Below are 27522 nucleotides of genomic sequence, written 5' to 3'. Positions count from 1 at the left end.
GGCAGGGCTGGGCAGGGTTGGGCAGGACTGCAGGGGGCTGGGCTGGGCTGCAGGGGGCTGGGCTGGGCTGCAGGTCTGGTGGATGGCACAGTCTGGCCTGAAGGTCTGTTTTACTCCCCAACACCCAGATCACCTCCTCTGCAGGCTAGCGGACTTATTACAAACCATGTTCTGTGAGGAGTTGATAGAAAGGGCGTCAAAGCAGCTCCCATGAACTTAACGTACTGCTTTTAATACTTTGAAACATGGTTTTTGGTGCATAGACTTTTCGATCTGGTGTGAAAGAGATGAAAAGAGGCTACATTAGAAACTGTCTGGGTTTGAAGGAGGAGCTAGGGTCTGACAGAAGGCATCAAAGTGCACTTCAGGTCTAAATTGAGGCCCACCTGCTGTGTGCCGTCTGTCTGTGACTTGGGGACGGAAGGGAGACTAGCTCTGAGGAGAGTGTGTGTGTGTGTGTGTGTGTGTGTGTGTGTGTGTGTGTGTGCGTGCCCCAGCAACAGCCCCCCCTGCCCCAGCAAGAGCTCCCCCCCCCCCCCCCCCCCCATTGTGACTCCACTTCAAACAGAATACTTCTCAAGCAGCCCACAGAAAAAAAAAAAAAAACTTTTCTTAAGTGATAAATATATTCCGAAACATAAAGTGCCGCCCCCCCCTTTGCGTCTTCTGAAGTGGGAGTCTGACAATATCTTTGAGGACGCAACCCCTCCTTTCCTTTCTTCTCTATTTAAAGTCACCCCGTCTGCCTAAACTTCCGTAGAAGGGGGAGTGAGAGTCAGCCGTGCGCCCATGGCCTAAAGTGAGACTGATGAGATAGACTCACTCAAAGTAGCAGAAGGTCGGGTAGCCCTTGACGTCGTATTCCTGCTTGAGGCCGTCGAACTCGGCTGGGTGCACGTTCATCCCGGCCAACACCTTGGAGCAGGAACACACACATCAGAAAGAAGTCGGATATATATATATATATATATATATATATATATATATATATATATATATAACTGAACACTCCCCACACTCCCCAAACTCCCCAAAATGAAGATGAATTACTCAACAAGAAAAGGCAGCAAACAGACCAAGACATGAAAACATGATGTTCATTGATGTCGGAGAGAGGAGGACGACGATAAAGTATTCGCGGTAATTGGATATCCGCAGTTGGTTGACTTTTTCAGAAGGCAATGCAAAACTCAAAGTAACTCATCTGTCAAATCAATTCAGCGATGTGTGATATTGTGGGTGTTAAAAAAAAAAAGTGTGTGTTGTTGTTGGTGCTACTTGGGCATCTGTTCTCTTTTATAAAGATGGGAGCTCGAAACTCCAGGAACAAAAAAATAAAAAAATAAACCAGTTTCACTTCCTCCTACGCTTACGATGGCACGGTGAAAACAAATGTGCGTGTGACAACTTGGCTGACCGTTGTTTGCACACCCAACTCTACCACTTCTCCACGGTGCTATCAGTCCCTCTCACACACACACACACACACACACACACACACACATACGCGCACACACACACTCCACATGTGTTGTGTACACATGAGCGCTAAACGCATCTATTATGCTAATCTCTAAACGAGGGGCTTATTTATCCGCTCATCTGCCTGTGTGTGTGTGTGTGTGTGTGTGTGTCCCTCATCTGCCTGTGCCGAAATCAAATGAAAACATGTTCAATTAGCTGCTCTTCATTTCCTGCTCAACGTGAAGCAAACACAGGCGCCAATTACCGTTTTCTCCCCCTGAAAACGTGGCGCAGTGTTTCCGGCAGCGGCTGGATCTGTACGTTCTCACCTCAGGAGAGTGTTTGTTCCGATGACGCTTTAGGAATGCGTCTTTACTCCGTCCACTGCCTTTGTTGCCATTAGCTGGTTCACATGGGATGACTTCTACAGTACGTGCTATTGATCGGTCGAACTCTGGACTCTCTTTCTTGTGTTGTGTTGTGCGGCGAAAGCCGTTTCCAGCGCCAGAACACCGAACTATAGCGCTTCCTTGAAATCCCTGCCTGCTCAAAGGACTTCCTGTACACTCGTCTGTGTTTTCATTGTACGGGTACGTTCGTGGAGGGAGAGAGAGAAAGAGAGAGACAGAGGGTCGAGCGAGGTATTGAACACAAAGTCCTGGGATAAAGTGGCCTGTTATCCATATGGAGACAGTAGACGGCTGAGGGGTTTATCCCTATCCCCATAATTGTAGTCGTAGGGGCAGTTATTAAGTGATTATGGTGAAAGCATCTGATTCAAAAGACCATCTGATAATGGAAGCTTGGGCATAGGGCCAAAAGCCAAGCAATTCAATACGCTTGTTAAATGGACCCGTAACTGTGATAGTATCTGTCTTTTAACTGAGGATGGGAGGGTTTAGGACTTGTAACTATACAACTAGCCCAAGAAAACACTTGGAGAAACAGGAATACGCTTGGAGAAACAGTAGATATCGATGCGAGAGGATTTCACTTACAAATCTTCCCTTGGTCTCTGAGGCTGCTTGTTGATAGACAGGCTGCATTCTCTTACAGACACCACACCCTGGTCGAGAGAGAGGTAGAGAGAGAGAGAGAGAGGTAGAGAGAGAGAGAGAGAGAGAGAGGTAGAGAGAGAGAGAGAGAGAGAGAGGTAGAGAGAGAGAGAGGTAGAAGGGACATTACAGAGGTACTGCACAGACACATCATCCAGAGCTCATCAATATACTGAACAAAAGACTTTGTATTATTTGTCTAAGAAGCCATTCCTGTGAATAGGACTTTGTGTAGTCAATGTTGCATCAAAGATTATGTTTTTCAAATCAATGCCACTTGTAAAAGCTGACTGCAATATGACTGTTCAGGAACCCTGCCTCTTTCTTTCAAATAGCAACCAGCGGCCAACCGTTATGACTTAAACTCACTGGCAACAGGCATTCAAGTATTTAATGATAATTACAAAGTTGAATATACATTGTTAATATTTGTAGCCATGTAAAACTCGACTCAAGCTCTTTCTGCAATCGTCGCTCTTAGCTCTAATGGCGACTTGCTTCAACAACTGAGAGGCATTGCTACAGTATACAGACCAGGGGAGGCTGGTGAAGGTAGAAATCGGAGGACGGGCTCATTGTAATGGATGGAATGGAGTGAGGAATGATATCAAACACACATACCACTCCTCATTCCATGTGTTACAATGAGCCCGTCCTCCAATTTCTACCTCTACCTGCCTCCCCTGCTACAGAATCACAAGACTAAGGTCCCATCTCTTGAGGCTACACCTGGGCTCCTCCTCCACAGACCTCTCCACCTCCTAACACCCTATTGTACATTACCTGAACTAAAAAAAAGAAAAGAAATAATAATAATAATAATAACGTTTTCTTCCTTTCCGACTAAACGTTAAATGTATCCTGGTAGGCATTGACACACAGTGCTAATGAGAGGAGACTCACAGGGGGCGTAGAACATCATGAGGACCGGCCTCTCCTCCCTCTTCAGAAGCTTCCGGAAGTCCTGAGTGAGACAGGAGAAGAGCAGCATAACCAAAAGAGAGCAGAATGAGTCCACTCGGCAGAGGTCAATGTACAGTACAACATGTTCAATGAGTACTCCTTTCAAAGGACAACTCTGAGCAACACGGAGCTACTACTTGAGTTAAAGGTCAACACTGAAGTAAAGTAAAAAATCCCGTTTCTGAAAATATTATCTTCCATGAAAGACGTGTCAAGTAGTCTCTCTCTCCTCTCCCCTCTCTCTCTCTCTCTCTCTCTCTCTCGTTCTCGTTCTCTCTCTCCCCTCCCCCTCCCCCCAGGTCATGACCTCTATCTTCTCAGCATCGTTATGCAACTCTAAGCACAGTTATTGTACCATCACACTGGCTCATTACTGTACATCAGCAAATGTACACATTGTTATGCTTCTGATGAAGCATAGAGAGCAGGGGAGGCAGAAATCGGAGGACGGGCTCATTGTAATGCATAGAAGGGAATGAGGAACGGTTTAATACCGTACCACACGTTTGATACCATTCCTCATTGCGTTCCATGCATTACAAAAAACCCGTCCTCCGATTTCTGCCTGCCACTGGTAGCGAGATCCAATCTGTACTCTCCAAGGGTGGCCTCTTCCCTTCTGTACTCTCCGGGGGTGGGCTCTTACCTTCTGCTTTATTAATTCCCCCCCCCCCCCTCCTCCTCACCACCACCACCCTACTCTCTGAAACAAAAATTCAGCAGAAGCTGTTCACACCCTCTGCAACCCCAAGGCATGGCAACGGCACCAAGAAGATGAGCGTAACCCCCCCCCCCCCCCCCCCCACCCCCAAAAAACCCGAAAAAAAATAAGTGTGTCTGTAATTAATCAAAAGGCTTTCAAAGACGTGAGGTGTCCTTTGTGCGCAGAGCTGAGGGTTTTTTTGATGGAGCGCCAGCCTCACCGCTGGAGAGCTGTCTGAAAGAGCCAAGAGAGACTACTCCTCCCGAGTGTTACCGTTAATAGATTGCGTTTGAACTCGCGATGATCAGCGCTTTGATGAGCGCCCGATCTGCATTCATGTCTGCCTTTTGTTATCGAGTTTCATTACCATTATGCTAATCTTCCGTGTATACAGGAGAGGCATCGAGGTGACCAAAGAGGGGACACTTGACTGAACTCTCGGAGGAGACGCGCCATCTTGTTTCTGGAAACACTGTCATTAGGATATACCTGGAGGGCGCGATGTGGACTTACCTTCTCGGTCTCTACGTGGACGACGTCTTTAGCCTCCGGGTTCTCCTCCCACAGTGGGGCTCCCGCGGGGTCTTTTAAGAACGCCACCATCGACTGGAGAGGGAGAGAGAAAGAGAGAGGGGAGGGAGGGGGTGGAGGGAGAGAGGGAGGGGGTGGAGATGGAGAGAGAGATGAGGGGAAAGAGAGTGAGAGAGAGGGACAGAGAGAGAGGGAAAGAGTGAGAGAGAGAGAGAGAGAGAGGGGGAAACAGGGAGAGAGAGAGAGGGAAAGAGTGAGAGAGAGAGAGGGGGAAACAGGGAGGGAGAGAGAGAGAGAGAGAGAGAGAGAGAGAGAGAGAGGGAAAGACAGAGTGACAAAACAAAACAAAATTCAATGGATATGGCGGTGTACTGTACCGTACCAAGATGTTCACCCAGTAGAAAGAAATTCCAAACGTCTTGGGAGATTACTGCAAATGAGTTAGCTTTCGTCTCCACTGAATACAGGAGGGGAGTTGCAGTTTAACAGATGGCAGCCCATATAAAGTGAGCGTCCTTCCATTCAGGAAACCATGTAAGCACTTTTACACGTTAAGTGTTCGTAATGAGTCTGATAAGGCTTCCAGACAGCAATGATGAGCCATATGCCTTCAGAGACAACAGCAGTGTGTGTGTGTGTGTGTGTGTGTGTGTGTGTCTGTGTGTGTATGTATGTCTGTGTATGTATGTGTGTGTGTGTATTTGTGTGTGCCCGTGTTTGTGTGTCTGAACGTGAGACCTCATTCAATCCTAAAACGCAGCTCTGTTCAGACTCAAAGTTACTGACACATCAGCTAAAGCTTACAGTATATTTTAAGTTATAAATCAGAATTATCAGATTACAGTTTTACCCACATTTCTAGATCGATCCATCAAACTGTGCAAGGACTGACATAATTGTGCTGACAGCCTTTAATACAGGAGGTGTCACCAAGTTGATGAATGAGCGGCCATTTTAAGTCTAAAAAAAGGGACTCTTTCTATTATGATGACAGGGGCCTTTGAGAATTTCCCAGCAGCATTGACGCGTCGTCAGGTCTATCCAGCGCCAACGCCTGGTGCAAGCAGGCCAGGGAGAAGCCAGGTCAAAGCCACAGAACTCCATTACTCCTTCCTTTAACGCCAGCACTCTATTATAAAGCACTCATAAAAGGATTGGATTATATCATGCCTTGACTAAGCAGAAGGCAATCCAAACGGCATCTTGAAGAAGAACCAAGGCGACGAACAGGACGGAAACAAGAAAGAGACATAATGTCACGAAAGCGTCACTGTCATAACTTCGCTGCTTTGAGTCAATTTCTGGTTGATTTCTTATCTAAGAGGTTGAAAAACCTTGAGGGACTGAGAGAGGGAGAGAATGAGTGAGGGAATGATTACCTTGAAGGTGGAAGGTCTGTTGTACTCTGTATGGAACGTTCCATCTCTGTAGAAGACACAGACGCGTTGTTCAGCCAATGCTGTCAATTTGTTGTTTAGCATGCATTTGCATTTATGAATTTCAAGGCACTCACTTATAATGCAGAAGTTCTGCCCCGCTTTTTTTCGAGCTGGGATCCACCTTCACTTTCTTACAGAGTTTGCGACCTTCTGCATCTCTGAGAGCGAGAGAGAGAGAGAGAGAGAGAGAGAGAGCGCGAGAGAGAGAGAGAGAGAGAGAGAGAGAGAGCGACCAAGAGAAGAAGAAAGGTCAACAACAGGACCAAATGAAGTTGAATATGCAAAAGGTATTGTTGGATGAAAATTGCCTGCGTCAAGCCATGCCAATAACACATCTGTGTCCGCACGTTAATGCAGTCACTTGACTAGTTAGCTGGAACCTGTGATTAAAAATCATTACCACACAAACTCACATACTGACTAATGACTCAATGTTAACTACAAATCACTGTGTACAGTATGTAAACACATAAATCCTCAGGAGTACACTGAGGCTCACTCTATAATTGAAGAGGGCCATCTTTGGAAAAACAGATGCACACAACATACAGTACACACACACACACACACACACACACACACACACACACACACACTCCGAGCACAGCGCTCTCTCTCTCTTGACGATAATAACTCCCCTTCTCTCCAGTGATAATGAGCATGGAAATGTATTACATAAGGACAAACAGGGGGAGAGAGAGACAAGGCCGTGGCGGAGAGCTAAGCCCTATGCTAATGGCAATTCAAAGAGATGGAATTCAATTACACCACTGACAGCCCAGTCCCCGTCCCCCCCCCCGCCCCCATCAGCGAAATACCCCACTCTGTCGTTTAAGATAAAAACGGACCGCGGTCATTAGGGTTATACAAGTCCCAGATAGAGCCATTGTCTGCAGGGGGAGAGGAATTCTAAAGTGCAGGTGGAGAGAGAAGATGGCTGTCGGTCCATCGGGTGGGAGACTCATTACACATACTGGGCGCCGCCGCCGCCGCCGCCGCCGCCGCCGCCGCCACCCCCCCCCCCCCCACGGGGATTCATGGCGGACACGACCCCGACGTTGTACTTTTGGGGAGAGCAGAAGCAGTCATCCATTCTTAAAGGTTGTATGCCACTTCCCCCGGCTCGGCAACAATGCCACGGGTCACGGAGTGTGTGAAAGTGAGGGTGTGTTAGAAAAGCAGGGGTCTCTAACCCTCCTAACTGACGCGGCTCTCACTGAAAAGGCTTGTCGGTTTTGAAGTGACAACGGAGAATACTTAGAGGCAGTATATGAATGGAGGAGAACAGTCCGTATGAAAATGCTCCCCTAAAAGTGTGGTGATGCCTGTGAGCTATTGGAGAAAGAGAGACACATCCCAGTCAATCATCCTCAACGACAGTGTGTGGTGAACAACACAGCAGGACTAACAGACGTGACTCAGAAAAACCCAAAGTGTGAAGACACGTCATACCTTTCACGGCCTGTTCAATCGTTTACTAATACAAGTCCTCTGTCAGATGGGCGGAACCCTTAGAGCTCCTGAATAAGTCTGACGGAAACAATCCAATCAAAGCTCCCCGCTGGGCTGAGACAAAGATTGGCAACGGACAGCAGCTCCACCCACAGCGAAACTCAGGCAATCTCAATGTGCCGGTAGAAAGGGCGATATCTTTCTCTCCCAGGTGCGTCATACAGTAGGGTGAGTCAAATCAATTGTACAGCCCACAGGGGGCGGTGGGAGAGGGGAGAGGATGAGGGTGTTAACAAAAGGTGCATGTTGAAAGAAACCCGCTAGGTTGAGAAAGGGCCGAGGTGATTCATCTTCAGAGTACAGGCCAAGGGAAACTTCTCTCTCAACTAGGGGGGGGGTAAAAAAAAATGTTATCTTATCCCCTACAAAACTAATCGTCGATTTTCTTATCTTGTAAAATTCACCCAAAAAAAACTCTCCACAAATACATCATTAAAAAAATTAATTATTCATTATTATTATTATCATTATCTGTATAACTAATACTGTGAATGTGAGACATGTGTTCAAGGGAGGAAGAGGGGGAGGCTAGGTTTCAATGTGATGGAAAAGAAGCAGTCAGATATTCATAGTTTCAGTTGCTCATTAGCAACCAATCACTTCAGTAGTAAAAATCCTATTTTTCCTCCAGCTCCGGGAGTGTGTGTGCCTGGCAGCATCTGTGCCCCAGTTAGTTCCTCTGCCCTCATCATCCCTGCGTTGATCATCGTTGGCCATCCCTCAACTATAATCCCTTGGTATGATCATAGTTGGCGTCCCTCAACTATTATCCCTGGGTATGATCATAGTTGGCCATCCTTTTTTGCTATGATCCCTGGGTTTGATCACAGTTGGCCACTGCTCAACTGCCTGTCATCTGGTGAAAGTGTGTCATCTTCGCCTCACACGAATCCCCCTCTCGGTGGGCAGGGCCGACAGGGTCTCACGCCGTGTCTCACTCTCGCTCACTCCATGAGCTCATCCGTCCCTGTTCAAGGACTCGTCCGTGCTTTGTCCTGGACCTTGTCCACGTGGGAAAGGTGAATGAATATACGCCAACAGCACCATGGTAGCTGGGTAAAGCTGGCATTGCACCCCGAGTAGTACAGAGGACTGCAGTGATCCCTGTCATCTCCCCCCTGCAGGGTCCTCTGGCACGGGTACACGGTGAGGATCTCTTCAAGAACTAACCAAACCCTTCAGCATTAACGAAGGCTGTACACGCTAGGGGAAAGTAATGTAGTAATGTAATGTGCTTCATTAAAATAAGTTTTAATGAAGCAAAAAAGAGAAGAAAATGTCTTAGAACGAGTCTCTGAAACGAAATAGAACTGCTGACCAGCCTACGTAGTGTTTATGCTCTTTTTTCCCCCGTTGTTGTCCGTTAAAGCCTTCCATCTTGGACAAGCTTGAAAGTGAGTTTGAGGGATGCATTGAGTAGTAGGTGTCGGGGGGAGGGGGAGGGGGGGTGGATTCCTTTGTTGTTTCTTGTTTGATGCCTTTTCTCTTGAGTGATGGAGAAGGGTCAGGTGGTTGAAGGTTGACAGGTGAACAACACTGGGGAGGAGAACGGAGGCAAAACAGCCAGCTGAAGTCAGATCATCGGGGGGAAAAAAAAAAGAAGGTATTTCAAGAAAAACAATTCTTGTGCGTGCCAAGGGAGTATCGCATGTCCTCCCTGCGTAACACTTCCAGAGCATTAAGTCCAGACCGAGATGGATTCATCTGTCCACAACCGACAGGACTATTGCATAGGGTTTCAGGGAGATAGGGGGGAAAAAAGCACGTCTTCCCGCACGGTTGCAGTTAACATCCTCCCATGACTCATGGACAACACATGGACAACACACACACATAAAGAGAGAGAGAGAGAGAGCAAGAGGGGGCATTATTCTCCTCTACAGCCTTCAGCTGAAGACTCCACATTTTAATGAGCATCTTTACTACGACAGGAGAAGCAAGCAAGCACAGAGACTGATTAGATGTGCAATGAGATGATTGCATGCAAGGATATAGAGAGAGATGACAACAGCAGCGGGGCTTCAATAGCGTCTATCGATTACTTAATCCCGGCCTGTCAGAATGTGCTCACAGAAAGCAGCTGTATAAAAGGGTTTTTTAATTTCCTTGGGAATAGCCATACATTACTACAAGAAGAATGCCAAAAAAAACATATGTATGAGAGACATTATTCTGAGCTAACCTATTGAAAAAATCCTTTGGAAACTATCTATGCGAGGTGAGATGGTGTCAGAAGTAATGATTCATGTGTACTTACCCACAGTTGACCCAGGCGATGGTGCCTTGTCCCTTCACCACCTGGGAGACATCGGACAGCAGCTTCAGCTGAGAGTCCCCTGACGTAGCTGGTGACACAGAGAACAGAAGGGTTAGAGATAGGTCCACATCAAACTATAAGTAAACATCTAAAAACAGTACACAGTACCAGTCAAAAGTTTGGACACAAACTTGCCAAGAGTGTGCAAAGCTGTCATCAAAGCAAAAGGTGGCTACTTTGAAGAATCTAAAATATAAAACATATTCTGGTTTGTTAAATAAACACTTATAAACACTTTTTGTTTACTACATAATTCCATATGTGTTCCTTCATAGTTTTGATGTCTTAATCTACAATGTAGAAAATAATAAAAACAAAGAAAAACCATTGAATGAGAAGGTGTGTCCAAACTTTTGACTGGTACTGTAGATGCATGAAATCACTATTCGATTTGATCCCTGGAATTCTGGCGTGACTTTTTGAAACAACCTAGCAACTGAACAACACAACTCAATACGAAAAACTTGTTTCTAATAGGCTTAACGGGCGAAACGTACGGTGGAATGTTCAAATAATTTTTGTCTGGCAATAAACTGCCAAAACGTATGAAACAGACACGGACAGACAGATGAGTCCCATAGAGAAACCATTGGCTCGATCCGTAATCAACGGACAGCATCGTTTGGTGTGGCGGGACCATAGGCTACAACAACACCTTTCACTGCTCAGTGTCAGAGGTCAATGACAACCCATATAACTGTCCCTGACTGAAGGTACGAGGGTCGTGACACACTCAGAACATGGACTGTGAACTCAAACATCTATCACACTAGGAACACATGAACATTGACCTGGTGTAACTGTACACATAGAGAGAGCTTACAGTTTGCACTTGCTCGCTCACACACACACACACACACACACACACACACACACACACACACACACACACACACACACACACACACACACACACACAACTTTCACAACTACCTCATCGAGTTAGCTCCCAAAACAACATATAAAGGAACTATCAAACAATAAACCGTACAACAATAACAGTGCTACATTACGCAATGTTTTCTGGAGATTCTTGATGGGATAGCAGAATGATGTGGATTCTAGCATGTAAAGTAAACACCCCGTAGGCCCGTTCTCTCGTCCCTGCACAACACAATACATCAACTTTACTGCCCTTCCACTACACTTGTTGTAGAACAATTCCTCTGGCTCTCTCTGGACCCTCCGTCTATTCTTAGATTTGGGGCACAGAAATGATCCTCAGGGGGGCCTGACTAACACCGGGTTGGTACTGGAAACATCTGGCACCGTTGTCAGATCATTATAGAGGGTACAAGAGGCTGGAGAAATTTGAAAGTGACTCTGGGGGGGGCTGTTTTGACAGGGTGGCCGGAGATTGTTTGATGATGGGCACTGGGACTGCAGCTGAGGAGGTGAGGGGCGGACTGACAGTTCTGAAGCTGGTTTGTGGCTCCTGCTGGGGAGGGAGGGGGGGGGGGGGGGTGGGTGGCTCAACTGATGCGCCAGGGGGTTCAGACAAAGCATCCGACAGCAGGAAATGAAAGGAGTGGGCCGGGGGGGGGGAGTGGCGAGAAATGTGCATGAGAAGAGAAAGGAGGAGGTGTGTGTGGGGGGGGGGGGGGGGGGCACCTCTCACCCTTCTGAGAACGCAATCCATCACCGCCCAGCATTCGATACGTGCAAGTCTTATCTAATGATCTAACACTGGCTGAAATGGGCCGCGAATCATGAAACAAATAAATCTGGAGCACTGGGGCCTTGAGACGCCCTCCCCGCGCATTGAGAGGGAGACTGTTGTGGAGAGTATTGAGTAGAGAGCTCACCACTACACAGCAGCACAGCAGCCTGACACGAGCCCGACACCACTGACTACACACTACTTCTTGCTACGTGGCGTGAAATATGCAAATGGTAATTCAATTAAATGCAAGGGGGGTGATTTCCCTAATGGATAAAGTGTTTACGACTTTATTTGACCGCATCCGGGCTCCGTGTCTCTCTTGCCCAAGTAGCAGACTACAGTACACCGCTCCGACACTCCCAGATCCTGAGGAGAGAGAAGGAGCTTGGGGGTTGTGGTAAACAAGCCTGCGTAATGTAATGTGATGTGAAGACACTGTTCCTCCACAATGTTAACACTGATGGTATAAGACAAGATGAGATATGACACTACCAAAAATGACCAATAAGATGAGTTAAAGCGGCCAATAAGTATGAGGAAGACCAATAATCCCTCACCTGACTTGGTGTAGAGGACGAGGACGTTGGTTCTAGTCCGGAGAAGCTTCTTGAAGTCCTTGTGGTCGCTGACCTTCTCTATGAGAGGGGACACCTTCACAGCCTGCAGCGCGGTCACCAGCCACACCTGGGGACACACAGACCGACACTGTATTCACAGACAGGCCGACTCATTCACACACACACACATCACACACACACAGCTCCGCCAGACACCTGTGTGAATGTTGTTGATTCGGTCCTGTGTAGCAACAAAGTAACACCACTGTTCCTTATTCAATATGCGTAACATCCACTGCTCAACCACATAAGCCGTGCGACTGTGTTATCTTAATCAATCATATAATGTTGTAACTAGCCTAATGACAGTGTTAATACACAGGTATTGGAGGCGGGAAATGGAGGGGGGGGGAGAGTGAAGGACAGGCTATACGGGGAGGACAGATGAGGTGTGGCCCTATCACAAGTTCACACCGTATCGGATAGAGAGGAGAACAGCATGGCCGATGGTATTATCACAGCTGGCTAGCTTGACTTAACGGGCTGGATATGAGTAAGGATGGTACCTCATGTTATCCCCCCCGAGGCCTAATCCCCCCCCAGCTTCCACTGTGTGTCGTATCATTGCTGTTTTATCAAACTGCCTCAGGCTCGTAAACAATGAGAGGCACAACAACAGCCTGCAAAATGGCTGCCACCGTGCAGACAAATGACAGGTTGGTGCATTTCGATGAGAGAAGGTGATCTTACTATTATGGGATGGCGAGACACCTAAAAAAACCCCACCAAAACCCGACGGTGATCAGTGCCCAGAGGTGTGGCGAAAGCGACAGGTGTCATCGCTCAACCTCGTGTGACGCATTCAAATGAGCTCCATTCGATCCTCTAGTTCTATTTATTAAAACATCTCCCGTTCACAGACCCCCCCCCCCCCCACCCCAAAGAAAAAACCCTACCAGGAACCAAATTAGCCCCAAACGTCGGGGACGTTTATCTGCACATTTATCAAATTATACTGATGAGTGATATCACGAGAAATAAAAACAAGCACCTGTCAGAATAGTTTTCCCTCCTGGATACACTGTAAGCTGTGTCTGTCTGCGTGTGTGTGTGTGTGTGTGTGTGTGTGTGTGTGTGTGTGTGTGTGTGTGTGTCCAGGATTTCAGATTCTCTCGTCAGAAAAATTCCATTAAAACATGGACTGAAGGCACACACAGAACTGAGGAATTCTCTTTCTCTCCCCGACCCCCACCCCCACCCCCACCATCCTCTATGCCTGCATGTCTGATGAACTCTATAGGGGGGCACCTCATTTCCTCCATCTTTGAGAGTGGTGAGGCTGGTGGCCCCAGACTGTGTTGATGAAATGACAAGGTGACGACCACCCTTCCACCTGGCTCTCTGGGGAGATGACAGTGAAGGGTAATTAAAGGATGGGCATCTCCTGGCTGGCGAGGTGACACCTCTCCTTCACTTGACTAGGTCATCTCTGCCAGGGGAGGAGGAGAGGAGAGGAGAGGAGAGGAGAGGAGAGGAGAGGAAGTCATCTTATAGACGGAAAGGAGAGCTCAGCCAAATGTACTTACTCAATTGAGTTAGAATATTCAATATAGCTTGGACTCTGGAGAATAGCTTCAACTCCAAAATGATTGACGCTAAATGGGATATTGAAAATGTCTTTAAAAGACAAAACGCTAGTATGAGTTACTATGGTGTAGCCGACACAAGAGCAGTTAGGACTGGTATTGATGCTTGTGTCAGCAGTCCTCTCAGCTCTCTGATGCATGTTGACTTTTTAACTGAAGCATGCAAGAGCATTTCCTCTGCTCTGACAATAGCCATTAGCCAGGTAGACAGGAACAAAGCAGGTGACTACCGCCTCCTCCCCCCCCCATAATTATCACAACGCCATTGTTGAAAAGGTCAACAGAAGGTGTATGTCGAAACAAAGACACAATTAAACAGACAGGCCGTAAACACTGCGAAACGATAGCAGTGAAAATGACAGGACGATGTGAAGAGGATTGGACATGAACAGATGACATTGTCTGGGGGAAAGGAGAGGCTTTTTTTTCAAAACCTTTTTGTGGTTCATCGACCTTGTCTTCACGCATGTTCCCCCAGGTGACAGCCAGGCAATACGGCAAGACCATCAATGTCTGGCTGGTGATCAGTGAGCATGTCCCCCTACCTACCTGCTACAAAGGCCTCCCTTTGTCTAACATGGCACTGCCGTGTTCAATGTGCCTCGCATCCTAATGACGGGCCTGTTTCCACCATAGCGTCTTTCCCCATTATCACAAGCTACTGAACAGCTGTGAACAGCTGCACGCTCAATTGTACACTCCCTATCGATGGGAGACAGACAGAACAGAGGAGGGAGGGAGGGAGGGAGGACACAGGAGTACGCAGCACACCTCTTCAGCTGGGGCAAATGAGTATCTCCACAGCCTTGGGGACCCAGATGGAGAAGAGCAGAGGGAGGCAATTGAAAAGGGGGAAATAAGCTCTTTGGATGAAAGGCTTTTATTTCTTGTTGTGGTGGCTATAAGAAAACGATCCACCTGTTATTCATAATCTAAGTATTCCCCCCCAGATCGTAAGATCACTGTGATTAAAAGTACGAAGGATGAAGAATGTCTCGGAAAGATATTCTCTGCCACCTCCATTCGCAAACAGGGTTATCAAACTTCACCAATGAACATACATGTACATGACTGAGTACCCCACCTTTGCTACACCAATAGGGCTGTCAAGCTTCAGCGAATCACGTTCTCTATATCAATCACATGCCCTTGCAGATGTTATTGGTGAAATACAAACATGTCTTTTGAATAGACTAAACTGCCTGAATGCTTTAATGTTTCAGCATTTTAGTTGCATGTGGGTGTTTGAGTTCAACAAGGTCAACATATTGTAACAGGTTAGGCATAGCCAATTAACTCAAGAATTATAGTCTATTGCAAATCCTCTCAATATTGATCAAATTCCCCCTATATGTCCATATCTCAGCGGGGGTGACATTTCCAATTATGTGACGCAGCTCTGTAAATGGAGGAGCTCATCCTTGAGACGGAGACTGTGTGAATATATACCGAGGAAGTCCATTAATTAACTACTGCACCTAGCTCAGTCCTAGTAGCACGCTAATGCTAATGCACACTAACGCAACTAGCTCGGCCCACAAGCTGTGTCACGTCACGTCAGTGTAAAAAATGTCATGCTTACTAAGCAGCAGAAGTCAGGTTCTTCCTCCCTACTCTCCATCTGGTTTGACAAATGTGTTCAACAAACGGCATCCCAGTACCCTGTTTAGCTTTTAGGGGCCGCTCTGAATCAGCACAAATCAGTCTACTGTGTTTGTCAACGCTCACTTTCATTTTCCTCTTGATTAATGAGTCGAACAGCCATCGAGCTCTGAGTGTGTGTGTGTGGGTGTGTGCATATGAAGGAGAGGGGTGTGTTGAGGAGGATACAGCCTCCGATAACCCAAGCTGAGCTGACATATATATGTATTTCACCCGGAGATGATACCATGAGCCCAGTTCAAAGCGCTGACAGGGGGGGAAACCGTGACGCCCTATTCAATTATCAGCAATTGATTTCAGGGGATATGAACTCAGATCGCAATGGTGGCTATCCTCTCCAATTGATAGAGCAATTGATGTATGAAGGACTTCAGGGTGCTGTGACAGCTCACTGGAGCAGTCCATCATGATAGGGCGGAGGGGGGGGGGGAGATGAGGTAGGGGGGGGCGGTCCTCAGATTAAGAGATTTTAAAAATTGCTTTGACAGGCAGGGCTGCCAGAGGGACAGTGTGCACTGCAGAGTGGTCTCCCTTAATCTCCTCCACCCAGCAGCGCTGCCTTGTCCTCCTCACAAAGCAGCACCCACCTTTGTTTGCAATGGCAGCCGTACAACAGGATGTCAAACAGGAAAGGTCCCGGCAATAGGATTTGAGTGACATGGAACCTACAGTAGGAAGAATGTGTATGTGTGTGTGTGTGTGTGTGTGTTGCATTACATGGAATGTGTGTTATGAATGTGAGGGGCACTGTTCCTTCACCATGTGTCAATCATTACACCATTCAATGAAAATAAAGGGAATACAATAGCATCATATGTTAACATGACTACCTAGTATGTCATATGTCATATGACAATATGACACAAATAACTCACTCAAACTGTCTAGTTTCGATTCCAAAGGGCAATTTGGTCATAAACATATACCACGCCCTCTTCCGACAACTTGTAGGAGGGGGTAACGACATCAGCGGTTTCAGACACCCCCTCCCACCCCTTCACTCTTGAAGATGAAAGGAATCTATGGCATACTAGAAATACTATTCATAGTTGTATGCAAATCAGGACTGGCAGCAAGATGGCCAAAAGCGCTTGATAAAATCAAGGTTTGGTTCTATTATGTTCCAAAATAGATACAAACAGTCAGCAAACACGACTATTACCCGTGACTAAAAAAGGTGTAGCTAGGGGGGCAAGCACACTTGGTCAAACGACGGTCGAATAGGCCTTCTCTCTTTTGAATGGAAATCTTCTGCACCATAAATAGAAGGTTTCATTTCAAAATGTGGATGAATAGGTGAATAACGTTATTATCAGGGGTTCTTTCTATTCCACGTAAGAACTATCTATTCTCGGGAGGGACACTGCCTATCGCTATGCCTGTTGTATCATTGAAGGGAACGTTGCGAGTGCACACTTTAAATCAGATTTGATCCGAAATACAATATCAATAGAAATAGTAGAGTTCAATATTCTACATTAGGAAGCATTCATTTGTTTTGCAGCCCTATTGTCAGCTTCAACCTCAAGTTCAACCTCCCATTATCAATTGGTAAAGGCTGTCAACTTTGCCTCCCTGAACGAATACGGGAACGATTATCGCATAGATTTACCAGATTTCAGTAGAAAAGATCAAAAGCGGCTTTATCCAAAATGTAGGCTTGCCAGTCTGGCTGTTAATATGACACAAAAAAATGAGCACAAACAACTTACCAACAAGACGAATGTGTACATTTTTAGCTCTATCATCCGACTCCCGTAGCTGTTCCCAGAAGCCATGATGCCGACCCGTTGCCACGTCTGGCTACGCAATCGCAATCGGTTTTCCACAGATTCTTGAGCATGTCGCAAGGCTTCTTAGGAAATGTAGTTTGGAGGATAATACACTTCGCATAGAGGAGCCACGTCCGATTGTTGCCTACAAAGCAGGAATGGAATATAATAGAGTAAGGGCTACCGGTTGCCGCCCCTAACAGACCAATACATACCAATAAAGTAATACATCTGATAATAATGCTACCCTGTCCTAGCCTGTATTGGGCTGCTTGGGATACGTTTCTAATTTGGCCTGATTAGGCTAACTAATTCATAGGCCGAGCAAGCCTAGAAAAAATATTAATTATTTTGGATTAAGAAATTCACTTCAACAAAAGAATCAATACCTGCCCTAAACAGTGGTTGATCTCTGATTGGCTGTAGAATGTATCTTTCTGACCCAGAGTGTTCTGACCAAGGAGGGCGCGCGTAAAGGTAGCACACCTGTGCAACTGACTGTTTGTAGAACGTTCAACTGAGGCATACATTGTGCAATAGCTAATTTTGACACTACAATTGTTAAGTAGGCTATGCTAACTTTATCTATCTTTATCCAATTGTTTTGGCTGATGTCGTAACTTTTACACACCTTGCGCATCAATGGGATAATTAAGCCTAAATTTAATGTAACTGAGTGGGTTACTCATCCTCTAATTTTCTCATTTGTTTTAAATAAAGCCTGAAATTATTTCATTTTGAATCTCTTGAAACTTTATGAAAGCGCATTGTCTCTGCCAAATTATCCCGAGCTGTAGGCTAGGCACACATGAGGTGCACTTGCTTGTTATCACAAGGGCCGTTAATTCAAGCTTCACAAAACACAAATGAGCAATTTATTATGCACTAACCAGAATTATTTTTATTTGGCCAAGTATATTTGCACATTATTACTAACAGTATATACCTGCTCAAGTATAAGAAAAGGGGAAATCATCTTTATTCAGCATCATTCCACTGCCACGGTACCCCCCATGGTACCCCGCAAACTATCAGCACTGGGGAATGGGGATCTGACTATATGATTGAAAGGGGTGTTTGTAAAGTGATTCTAAACATCTTGCACATGCTGCATAACCTCAACTCGTTGTAAACGGACCACGGTGGTGAAGTCTCTTTGCTAGATCGTAGAGACAACTCAAGACGAACCCCACACTCCAAGCCCGTGTGATACTTTCAGTTTCTGAAATGCAAATTCTCGCCTGGTACACCCCTATCAGTTTGAGTTGCGATGGTCCATGTAGTGGTGTCCAACTCGCACAGACAGCGCAGAGCAGCTGCAGGTCGTTCTGCGTGAAACATCGTAGAGGGGATACACTTGTGCTGAGGTAGCTTCAAGAATCAAGAGGATCCCGCGTGTTTCGTGTATTATTTAAATCAAGTTGGGAACAAACATCTTAGGTAAGAAGAAAAAACATTTACCTATTGTGGGGTAGAAATGGGTATGTATTTTGGGTGTGTGTATTTATTTAATTGTTTTTTAGGCTGCGTTTATTTCTGGTTTAACTACTGTATCTGCGACTTATTACCTCCAGCGAGAGAACTTTTAAAACCAAAAATGAGAAGGAAATAGCCTAGACTACTTATGTAATATATGGAGTCATGTATTCTTGCAGGATTTACCTATTCCAAAATGAAATAAATGAACCAATGCACAATTTTTAAATTACCCCATTCATGATCAGACTGCTATTAAGGAGCGTCTTTCCACATTTCCATATGTTTGCATTGATCATTGAATTCAATGAAGTTGCAGTTAGATATATTTTTGTGTGCCTCCCTTTTACCCACTTTTACCATAGCCTACCTCGAATAGAGGGTTCAGTTGGAGTCGTAGTTTGTTCGATAGGCTGACTATCGCATGTTTATTCAGAGCAGTAAGCAGTTCTTTTATACCGTTTCAGCTTTACTTTCTACTCACGTTCCATCCTAGGATCAGAGGCATTTCTGGGCTGCAGGATCTGCCACTATTTCACTGTTTCAAACTTATGTGTGCCGTGCGTAATTAGGGCAGTTCCAGATGCGTCCAAGAAAGTATCTCTGCGTTGCTTTTTCTTATGCTATAAACTGTTCTCCTTTATATCGTGAGTATCATGGTGGCTGTGGTGTCTGCTAACCAAACAAATAAAAATATGCGATAGCCTAAAATAAAGTGATATGAAACGCATGCAAAGCCCGTCTTCCATGACATAAAACGCACCGACTGTCCGGTTGTTACAGTATAGTCTTATACAATTGTTGATTGAATACATGGATGAGATTATCCGACGTTTATATTAACAAGAATATGTTTAACAGATGGACCTGGTTGTATTTATCAATAGCGTACATTTCGATATAATGCTAGGACCATTAAAGTAATTGCGCAGAGCCTTTACCTATTTAATTTGTGCCTTCTTCATATACATCGAATTGTCAATGCAACAAATGAATAGAGTTAATCAATACATGCTGAAATCATCTCTTATTCGTGAGTAGGACAGCCCAAACGTCCGTTTCCTTCCCTGTTCGGCTACCGGGGACAAAACATTTGCCAAGCTATTTAACTTGATATAACACATCTTGGAAAAACGTCAAACATCCAAACCAAATCGAACAAGGAAAGAACAAAGTGGCGTTTTGGCTGTAACATAAATTGTAGTCAAGTTGAAGATTCAAATTGGATATACATTATTATTTTATATCCACTTCAGACTGTTACATTTTTGGAGAGCGATAGAGGGCAGTGTTCAGCAACGCTACACAGCTGTACACCTTAACAGGTGAGAGAGGTTGTGGTAAATCACAATCTGAATACGTACAGTATGATCAGCACACCTGCGTTATTGTCTTACAGTTTTGTATGAGACGTATATTTGTCGTAGTCTATTCGTTTACATGATTACCCCATTCATTGCATCTTCGGGCTTGCAATCTCGCCCATTGGGACATTTGCGTCAAATCTGCTTGTGTTTTCTATGCATGGTCTGGCAGAGCTTGCTCTTCCGGATTTAATAGTGTTTTTCGAAGTTGCATCATAAAATCATCTTTTGCCTTTTTTGTTTTGTTTTACTTTCCTAATTTCTTATAGAAGTGTGAAGCATAATGAAAGTATACTATATGTAAACGATCTTGCATCTCTGGCTTTTACTGTTGACAGTGACTAACAATAACAGAACGGCATTGAAGCCATCTCTCTGTCAGTCATTTATGACTGGAACCATATTGGCATAGCGGCTTTCTTGGCTACGTTTTCCAAGGAAAATTACTTATCTCTGTTTCAATCTAATCCAATTAATTCAACCTGGATGAGTTTAATGCGTTTTTCACCAGACACCTGTAACGAGACCAGCACAGTGTTTTTATCTCTCCTTTGCCCTGACCAAATAAATGAGTTGATTTGCTCAAAGGCTCAGTGGAAGTCTTTATGCCATGCCCTTAACAAACGCCTGCCCCTCTATTAATATTCATATATACCCCCCATACGCTTGTGTTGATTCAAGTCCTGTCTATAAGTTCCTGAGTCCATCCTTTCAAATGTAAAGCAAGTTTTCATCTTTGATGAACTTATGAGGGCCCTTGACAGTTCTTGGTGGGGTATGAATCAAAGAATGGGCAAAGAACCTCTGAGACAAAAGCAAAAGCCTTACGGACAATTATGGACGGTCCTCCTGCATCCATAGACCCTAGTGTCCATATCTTTAAAGGGGGTGGGGTGGGATGGCAAAGTTAAATGGCATCAGATATCAGCATACATTATTTATTTTCATTAATAAGTCTGATGGGTGGGATAATGAGCTGATGGCCCTCATCAAAATTTTAATGGTGCATATTAAAGCCAGGCCATATGAATTATTTGTGACGTCGGAGCATCAGTTGAGAGGGGAAAACTGAGGTAAAAGTTTAATGCGTGAGGTACTTGATCTGACCGGTCGCAGATATGACCAGGATGGAAAAAGGGGACCATGCTTCATATACGCCTGACCCAGCAGAGGCTAGGGGAGGCAGACATCAGAGGATAGGCTCACACACGTTGTTGTGTTTGATACCATTCCTTATTCCGTTCCATGCATTACAATGAGCCTGTCCTCCGATGTCTGCGTCCCCCAGCCTCCCCTGGCTGACCTCTGCTGGAGCGAGTGTGTGTCGGAGGAGATAACACTGACTGAAGATACAGTGCAGGCTCTGGTGTTGTAGCGAGGAGAGCAGATAAGACACACAGAGGTGCTTAGAAAGCTTTCAGAGATTCCCTGCGTGGCTCTTCACACCTTTCACACCATTTCTATATCAGCAGTCAAGGATTTTATTAATCTGCAGATAATGTTGATGTGAGAATTTTGATAACACACCAAAACATATTTTAGCCTCAGAAAGAACAGTACAGTACATTGTGACTGAACAACATGGTTATACCTATTCTTGTTTTTCTCAAAGCTAAATAACCGACCAATAACATTCCTCAACAATAGAAACGCACACACATACCTAGAGTTACAATGTTTTCTGTTAGTAAAAGCCTAAGCTCTTGACAGTTATAAACCCAGCTATGTTTGTGATCCCACTCTTTCACATGTCACTGACAGCAGACCAGTTTGCCAACCTGCCAGCCAGTCATACTTAGACACTTAGATGGCCTCAGAACTGCTTCAAGGCAGCATCTGACTGCGCTGTGGCGCGCCTCCTTTGAGTCTGGGCAGTTGGTGTGGCCCACGAACGCTTTGTTCAGCCTTTGGGTCGTGTGAGGGAGAGAGATTTACCCTTAAAAAGTTGGGTTCTGTTGGATTCAGATGGTAATTAGGTCGGCACTGTGAAGAAAAACAAACAACGATACCACATGCCTTTTTTGGAGGAATATCTTGGATGTGGTTGGGGGTACTTGATGTGTTACCACCGCTTGGGCTTGGCAGACCACCTTCCCGTACTTTCGAATGTTTAATATTCTGAACACAAATGGCATCCACAGTCAAGTTCCTCCATTGCTGTCTGTTGTGTAAATAGAATGGAATAATAGCTTGAGGGTAAATGACTTATACAGGCCCCCCTGTCCTCGGTTGCTCACCATGAGGTGTTTACCTGAAGACGGCTCAGTTGTTTGTTTGTCACCTGAATTTGACAATAGGTTTCCCGGGGGCGACAGTGAAGGTGAAGTTCTATCCTCCACACACCAAACCTTTGCTCTCAGCGGGCTTCAACCACGGTTGGACAGAAATAATACTGCTACCCTTACAAAAAGCCATTTCCTATGACGTGAGGAAAATAGAGATTGGAAAATGCCATTTTATGGTGTATCTGGGAGCAGTTGCTTTTGATTCATTATTGTTGCATGTCATTATCAATATGAATAAAGCTGGAATAGCTTGACCATTGTGTTTTTCTCTCTTCGCCAGCAAATTGCAGGAACGTTTCACTGACTTTAGCAATTCATTTTTTCCAATAAGGAAGTGTGGGGGAGATGGTTGAATGCATAAACATGGATTGTTAAAGGTTTACCAGACAATCTAGGGGTATTGAGACACACAATAGACTACATGGGTCTGTCTCGGTAGAAAGTTGCACAGAAAATAAGTGGACGTGAATTAATTATTTCATGAAGTCTGTCTGGGTCCATTCAGTCTCTCAGGAGGACCCATGCTGCTCATTGTTTTTGAATGCGGCTGTACTTGGCATGGCGTTCAGAGTGTCTGTCTGTAACCTGGTCTCAACGGTTCGCTGCACACCCCCCCCTCTGCCTGTGAAATCCGATACGGCCGAGCCCGAGCCCGCGCCCGCGTACTGTCTGCAACCCTAATTAAAGCTTGATGCCACCCAACAGGCTCAATTTGTCTGGAGTCGCTTATCATTGTTGTCCTTGTTGTTTTTATTCCTCCCCTCCTTGATTGTCCCAAATAGGAAGAATGGGGGAGAAAATTCCAATTTAATGTCTGTTAGTTGAAGATGTATTTCCCTGAAGTGTTGAAGTCAGCCTGGGACTGAATGGCATTTCAAACGGAGTTACAATAGATGGCATTCTGTTGAAACATAGGAGTAACAAAGAAACACACTTTCCTTTAACTTGTCAGCGCTCTGCACTCCATAGTGTTTTGGAAGGTGCACCATGTTTACCGTGTGAACCAGTGGAGGCTGGTGGAGGTAGAAATCACAAGGAATGGAATGAGGAATGGTTTGATACCATACCACACGTGTTTGATATCTTTCCTCATTTCATTCAATGCATTACAATGAGCCCATCCTCCGATTTCTTCCTCCACCTCACTGGGCCGTCATAAAGTACAAAGTATAGATTGATGACATGTTTTTGTTGTTGGCGTAGAAGCTCTATGTATTCCTCTTGGCTTTTTTTTCCTTCACATTTCTGATCATTGTCCCCCTGGCTGTCAAAAGAGGGGTGTAGCTCAGTTGCATGTGAAAACGGACGTGAAGGCATGTGTCTTTTCTCTCTCCTACCGTGCTCTGTTCAGCCCAACAAGGCCTCAATGAGCAGAAGAAAAGGGGAGGGAGAGGCAAAAAATGCTCCCACAGTTGATTTGCCCATTGTGGGGGAGGAACACTATTCCCATTGATGCTGTAGATGGTGAAACCCCCCCAAAAAAAGCTTTAGGAAGGGGGTTCTTTGAGAGCAACAGGCATCCCGAAGGACTGTGGTAGAAGATGGGTGTTGAAGGCTTTGTGGTGATGGTGGGAACATTGTCCCTACTGTAGTGATTTAATACCCCCGCGTTCAAGGAGCTCTCTGACTGTCCCCCAATAGGCTGTGTGTGTAGGCCTCTGAGGTCTAAGCTTTGCTTAGGTCTCTTCAGCCTGCAAGTCGGTGGTTTTAAGGCCCTTTGCCTCGGGTAATTGTGCCATGGGAAAAGAAAGGTTGAATAAAAGGAGAGATGTACTCTTTAAGAGAAATGTTCTCCTCAGACAGAGAAGTCTCTTGCTTCGCTTCATGAAGGAAAATCTATAGGCCTACTGTCTAGCATCAGATCACCTCAAGTAAGGCATCTCTTGCAGGGAAAAAGCATCTCTATTTCAAGGCAAGTCTAGAAAAAAAAACCCGCAGGACTAAACTCCTACATTTGGCTGTTGCTGTTTTGTCTTCTGTGAAAGGATGATGAGGCTGAGCTGTCATTATTGGATTTAGAGCAGCCTGTAAAAGAAGCGACCGTAATTATACTTTGTCTCGTCTATTTAACTGTCCCAATAACACAGAGGCAGTCCCTATCCATGCCAGACTTTTACCACGGGTTAGGTCATTAACAGTCTTTGATTAGCTGTCCCTTGGTGGACATATAACTGTCTCATTAGTGTAGTGTGGCCTGTCTTGTGGTTGACTACTGTGTGTTGATCAGAGTATCAACAGCTAGCCTCATCCTTGCTCTCACATGCACTCTCTCATCAACACAGGCAAGTAGAGTGTTGAGAATCACAGTGTGAGACTTTAATAATCTTGCACGGCTAAATATGACAAGAGAAGCCTGCCTCGGTTGGGTGTTGAGAAAATGTGTTATGTTAGGGTTGTATTGATCCCGGAACTGCAGGAGAATGTGACCTTGTAATGGAGACTGTGACGAATGGTACTAATAGTCTTCAACGGCAAAAATGTTTGCTTTCATCCTTCTTCCTTTCTGTTTTTGATTGGTAATCAGGTAGCAGTGACTCATGTGTACAGTACAGTACACCTGTTTGTTTAATAGTCCAGTGTGACAATGGTTGGGAATGTGCCCCTAGGCAGTAGAAAATACTCAACCAACCAGAATTTCATATGGATAATTACTACAGCAGGTATGTGTAAGTATGTATCAAAGACCGATGTTTGACTGATTGGTCAGTCGTCCTTGTAGTGTATTGAAAAGCATTCAGCAGATATAGTAATTTCATTTTTCATCGCTCAATGTTGATTACATTTCATTTTATTCTCAGGCCTCCTTTTCAATAACCTTCACTCTGAGTTTGAAGCATGTTTGTTTAATTTCATATTCATGCTCATTTTTATTTCATACTTCAAAGCCTTCATCAACAAAGCTTTTATTCCCCCACTACCTCGGCTCTATGCCTCCGGCCAACTTGACACAATCATTTCTCAATATGCGTGGACGGTCGCTCGTATTGAATTGTGATAGAAAGAAAAAAAAAAAAAAAAAAAAAAAAGTGCAATAACCCATTTCAGGGGCCAGGGCGTGTAAGCTCTCCTTGCTGTGAAATAGGATATTAATTGCCGTCTGCATTCAATATGCCAGAGTATTGTGAACAGAGGTGAGGCAGGAATGGCTCTGCCCTGGTCTGGGATAACTCACTAACGTCACCAGCCGGCCGCTCACGGGAGATTATTCTCTTGTCTCGATGACCTTTTGTTTGGCTGCAGCGCGGACTCCATTGGTCTTATGCCAAAAGACCCAAGTTATTCTTCTGCACACTAGTGGCTGCTTTGTGATTCATGTTTCCTCAAAACCCAAAGGGTCCGTTATAGGGGTTCTGGTTGGGGGGACGACAATAAGCACTCTGACCATGGCTTACAACGTTACTATCAGTGCAGCCCGGTGTGACATTGGGTGACATTTTGAACAAAAACACAGAGATATTTTGACCGGACAGTATCATGTATTGTACATGTACTTACATGTATGTCTTGCAAGGAGAGGATTTGATCATCATCATCATCATTATCAAGTTTTTGGAGTGGGTCTCCTTCGGTGGAGGCTGGTGGAGGTAGAAATCAGAGGACGCGCTCATTGTAATCCATGGAATGGAATGAGGAATGGTATCAAACACCAACCTCCCCTGGTCTCTGTAGACACTATAGCCCTCCTTATTTACTGTCTCTCAAAACAGATCCTTATGTTTAATTGTTCAGACGTCTCACTGAATTTGTTCTTGAGTTTTAACACTATGAAGAGTGAGACGCATGTCAATATCCCTCCGTCCTTCCAGTTCTCATTCAATTATAGGCAGACGATGCACTCTGTGTGCTGATCTACCTCGCTACGCTATCCGGCTAGTTTGGCAAGGTTGGCGGCTGTTGTTTCTATGGCGATAAGTGGTTCTCTGCGGGGGCAGTGAGGTCCTTCCCCAGACACAGACAGACAGAGGAGAGGCTGACAGTGATTAATGTCAAGTCAGAAAACAGCAAAGTGAACTCTGGGGGCCTCCTGTCCTGTCTGTCGCTCGCCACCACCGCACGGCACTCTGGGATGACGTGGTCCTCCCTCCACTGCCTCCTCATAGTGACACACACGCATTTAAAAAGCACATGAATAAAAGATCACTCTGGAAGCTGTTCTAAAAGATACTTGTACCTTGAGGAGAACTTGAACATTATGTTGATTTTGTTGCCAGTCTGAAAGAAACTGGATTCACCTACGATTTTGGCCAAATTCATCCCCTTTCTATTCATGCTGTCAATTGCGAGTCGCCTTCCTTCCCAGCGTCCAACTCAGTTGCTATTCTCCCGCGAACATCAAAGCGGAGGTGGCCTTTTCAGGTGGCGTGAAGGCCAGTCGATTCGGAGTCACGTGGTTAGCGGTGGTTAATGCGCTGCCTACTAATGAGGGAACACACTGATAAAAGACTAGGCGTCTGCGTGACAGAGATAAGGACCAACCTCTGTTCCCAGTTTCCATCGCCTCTCCTCCTCGTATGTTTCCAGAAACAGCGGCCGATATCTGGATATTTGGCTCCGGGGTTGGAATTTTTTCAGAGGGAGAGACTGTATGTGTCATTCCATAATAACAATGCGAAAAACAATTAATGTGGATCCCTCATCGTCTTTTTCCATATGGATTACTCTGAAGTCTGGACACAGCCCTAATGGGATAGAGAAACCTCAAAGCCAGTGAGGGTGGTTTTCCTTTCATCTTGCCCACCTGGAATTCCAGCTCCATTAAAATCCCTTTGAGGGTCTGGCCCTTTACTAAGGTTTTCCCACTTTTCCCCTCTGTCCACCTCCACTTCACTGCTTCCCATTGATCCCTATAGAAAAGGGCCTCTGTTGAGGTTGTGGTGTATGGTTAAGCCTCATCATCGGAGGAGAAAGGCCTCCTTCTTTGAGGACCTCCACACCTGGTCCTCTCACCCCTCCCTCCCCTCCCTCCCTCCCTCCCTCCCCTCCCCTCCCTCCCTCCCTACCTCTGGACTAGGGGGATCATGCGCAAAGCACACAAACTATATGCATGCTGTTAGACATGCACATGCACACACATAGAGCAGAGCAGAGGTAACAGGTGGCTGTCATTTCTCCT

The 27522-nt window shown here is 45.4% G+C and overlaps 2 protein-coding genes across 2 annotated transcripts in view; one reads left to right on the top strand and one right to left on the bottom strand.

The window, feature by feature from the left end:
- pdia5 (protein disulfide isomerase family A, member 5) overlaps positions 1 to 17298 on the bottom strand; it is a 33804-nt gene extending 16506 nt beyond the window's left edge. Inside the window, exons 1-9 of the mRNA XM_083681994.1 lie at positions 17225 to 17298; positions 12205 to 12331; positions 9925 to 10012; positions 6230 to 6313; positions 6096 to 6141; positions 4699 to 4791; positions 3423 to 3483; positions 2463 to 2530; positions 824 to 915 (exon numbers count right to left, since the gene is read on the bottom strand). Of these exons, the coding sequence (XP_083538120.1) occupies positions 824 to 915; positions 2463 to 2530; positions 3423 to 3483; positions 4699 to 4791; positions 6096 to 6141; positions 6230 to 6313; positions 9925 to 10012; positions 12205 to 12331; positions 17225 to 17290 (725 nt within the window). The 5' untranslated portion in view covers positions 17291 to 17298. The remainder of the gene's footprint in view (positions 1 to 823; positions 916 to 2462; positions 2531 to 3422; positions 3484 to 4698; positions 4792 to 6095; positions 6142 to 6229; positions 6314 to 9924; positions 10013 to 12204; positions 12332 to 17224) is intronic.
- Positions 17299 to 18617: 1319 nt separating this feature from the next.
- The window catches only part of sema5ba (sema domain, seven thrombospondin repeats (type 1 and type 1-like), transmembrane domain (TM) and short cytoplasmic domain, (semaphorin) 5Ba), a 101491-nt gene continuing 92586 nt past the window's right edge, over positions 18618 to 27522 (top strand). The window contains exon 1 of the mRNA XM_083681862.1: positions 18618 to 18724. The gene's annotated coding sequence lies outside the window, so the exon portion shown is untranslated. The remainder of the gene's footprint in view (positions 18725 to 27522) is intronic.

The sequence above is a fragment of the Argentina silus genome (genome assembly GCF_951799395.1).
Source record: "Argentina silus genome assembly, chromosome: 12".
In the NCBI taxonomy this organism is placed as follows: Eukaryota; Metazoa; Chordata; class Actinopteri; order Argentiniformes; family Argentinidae; genus Argentina; species Argentina silus.
Note: the sequence above shows the minus strand (reverse complement) of the source record. Positions and strands in the feature narration are given on the sequence as shown.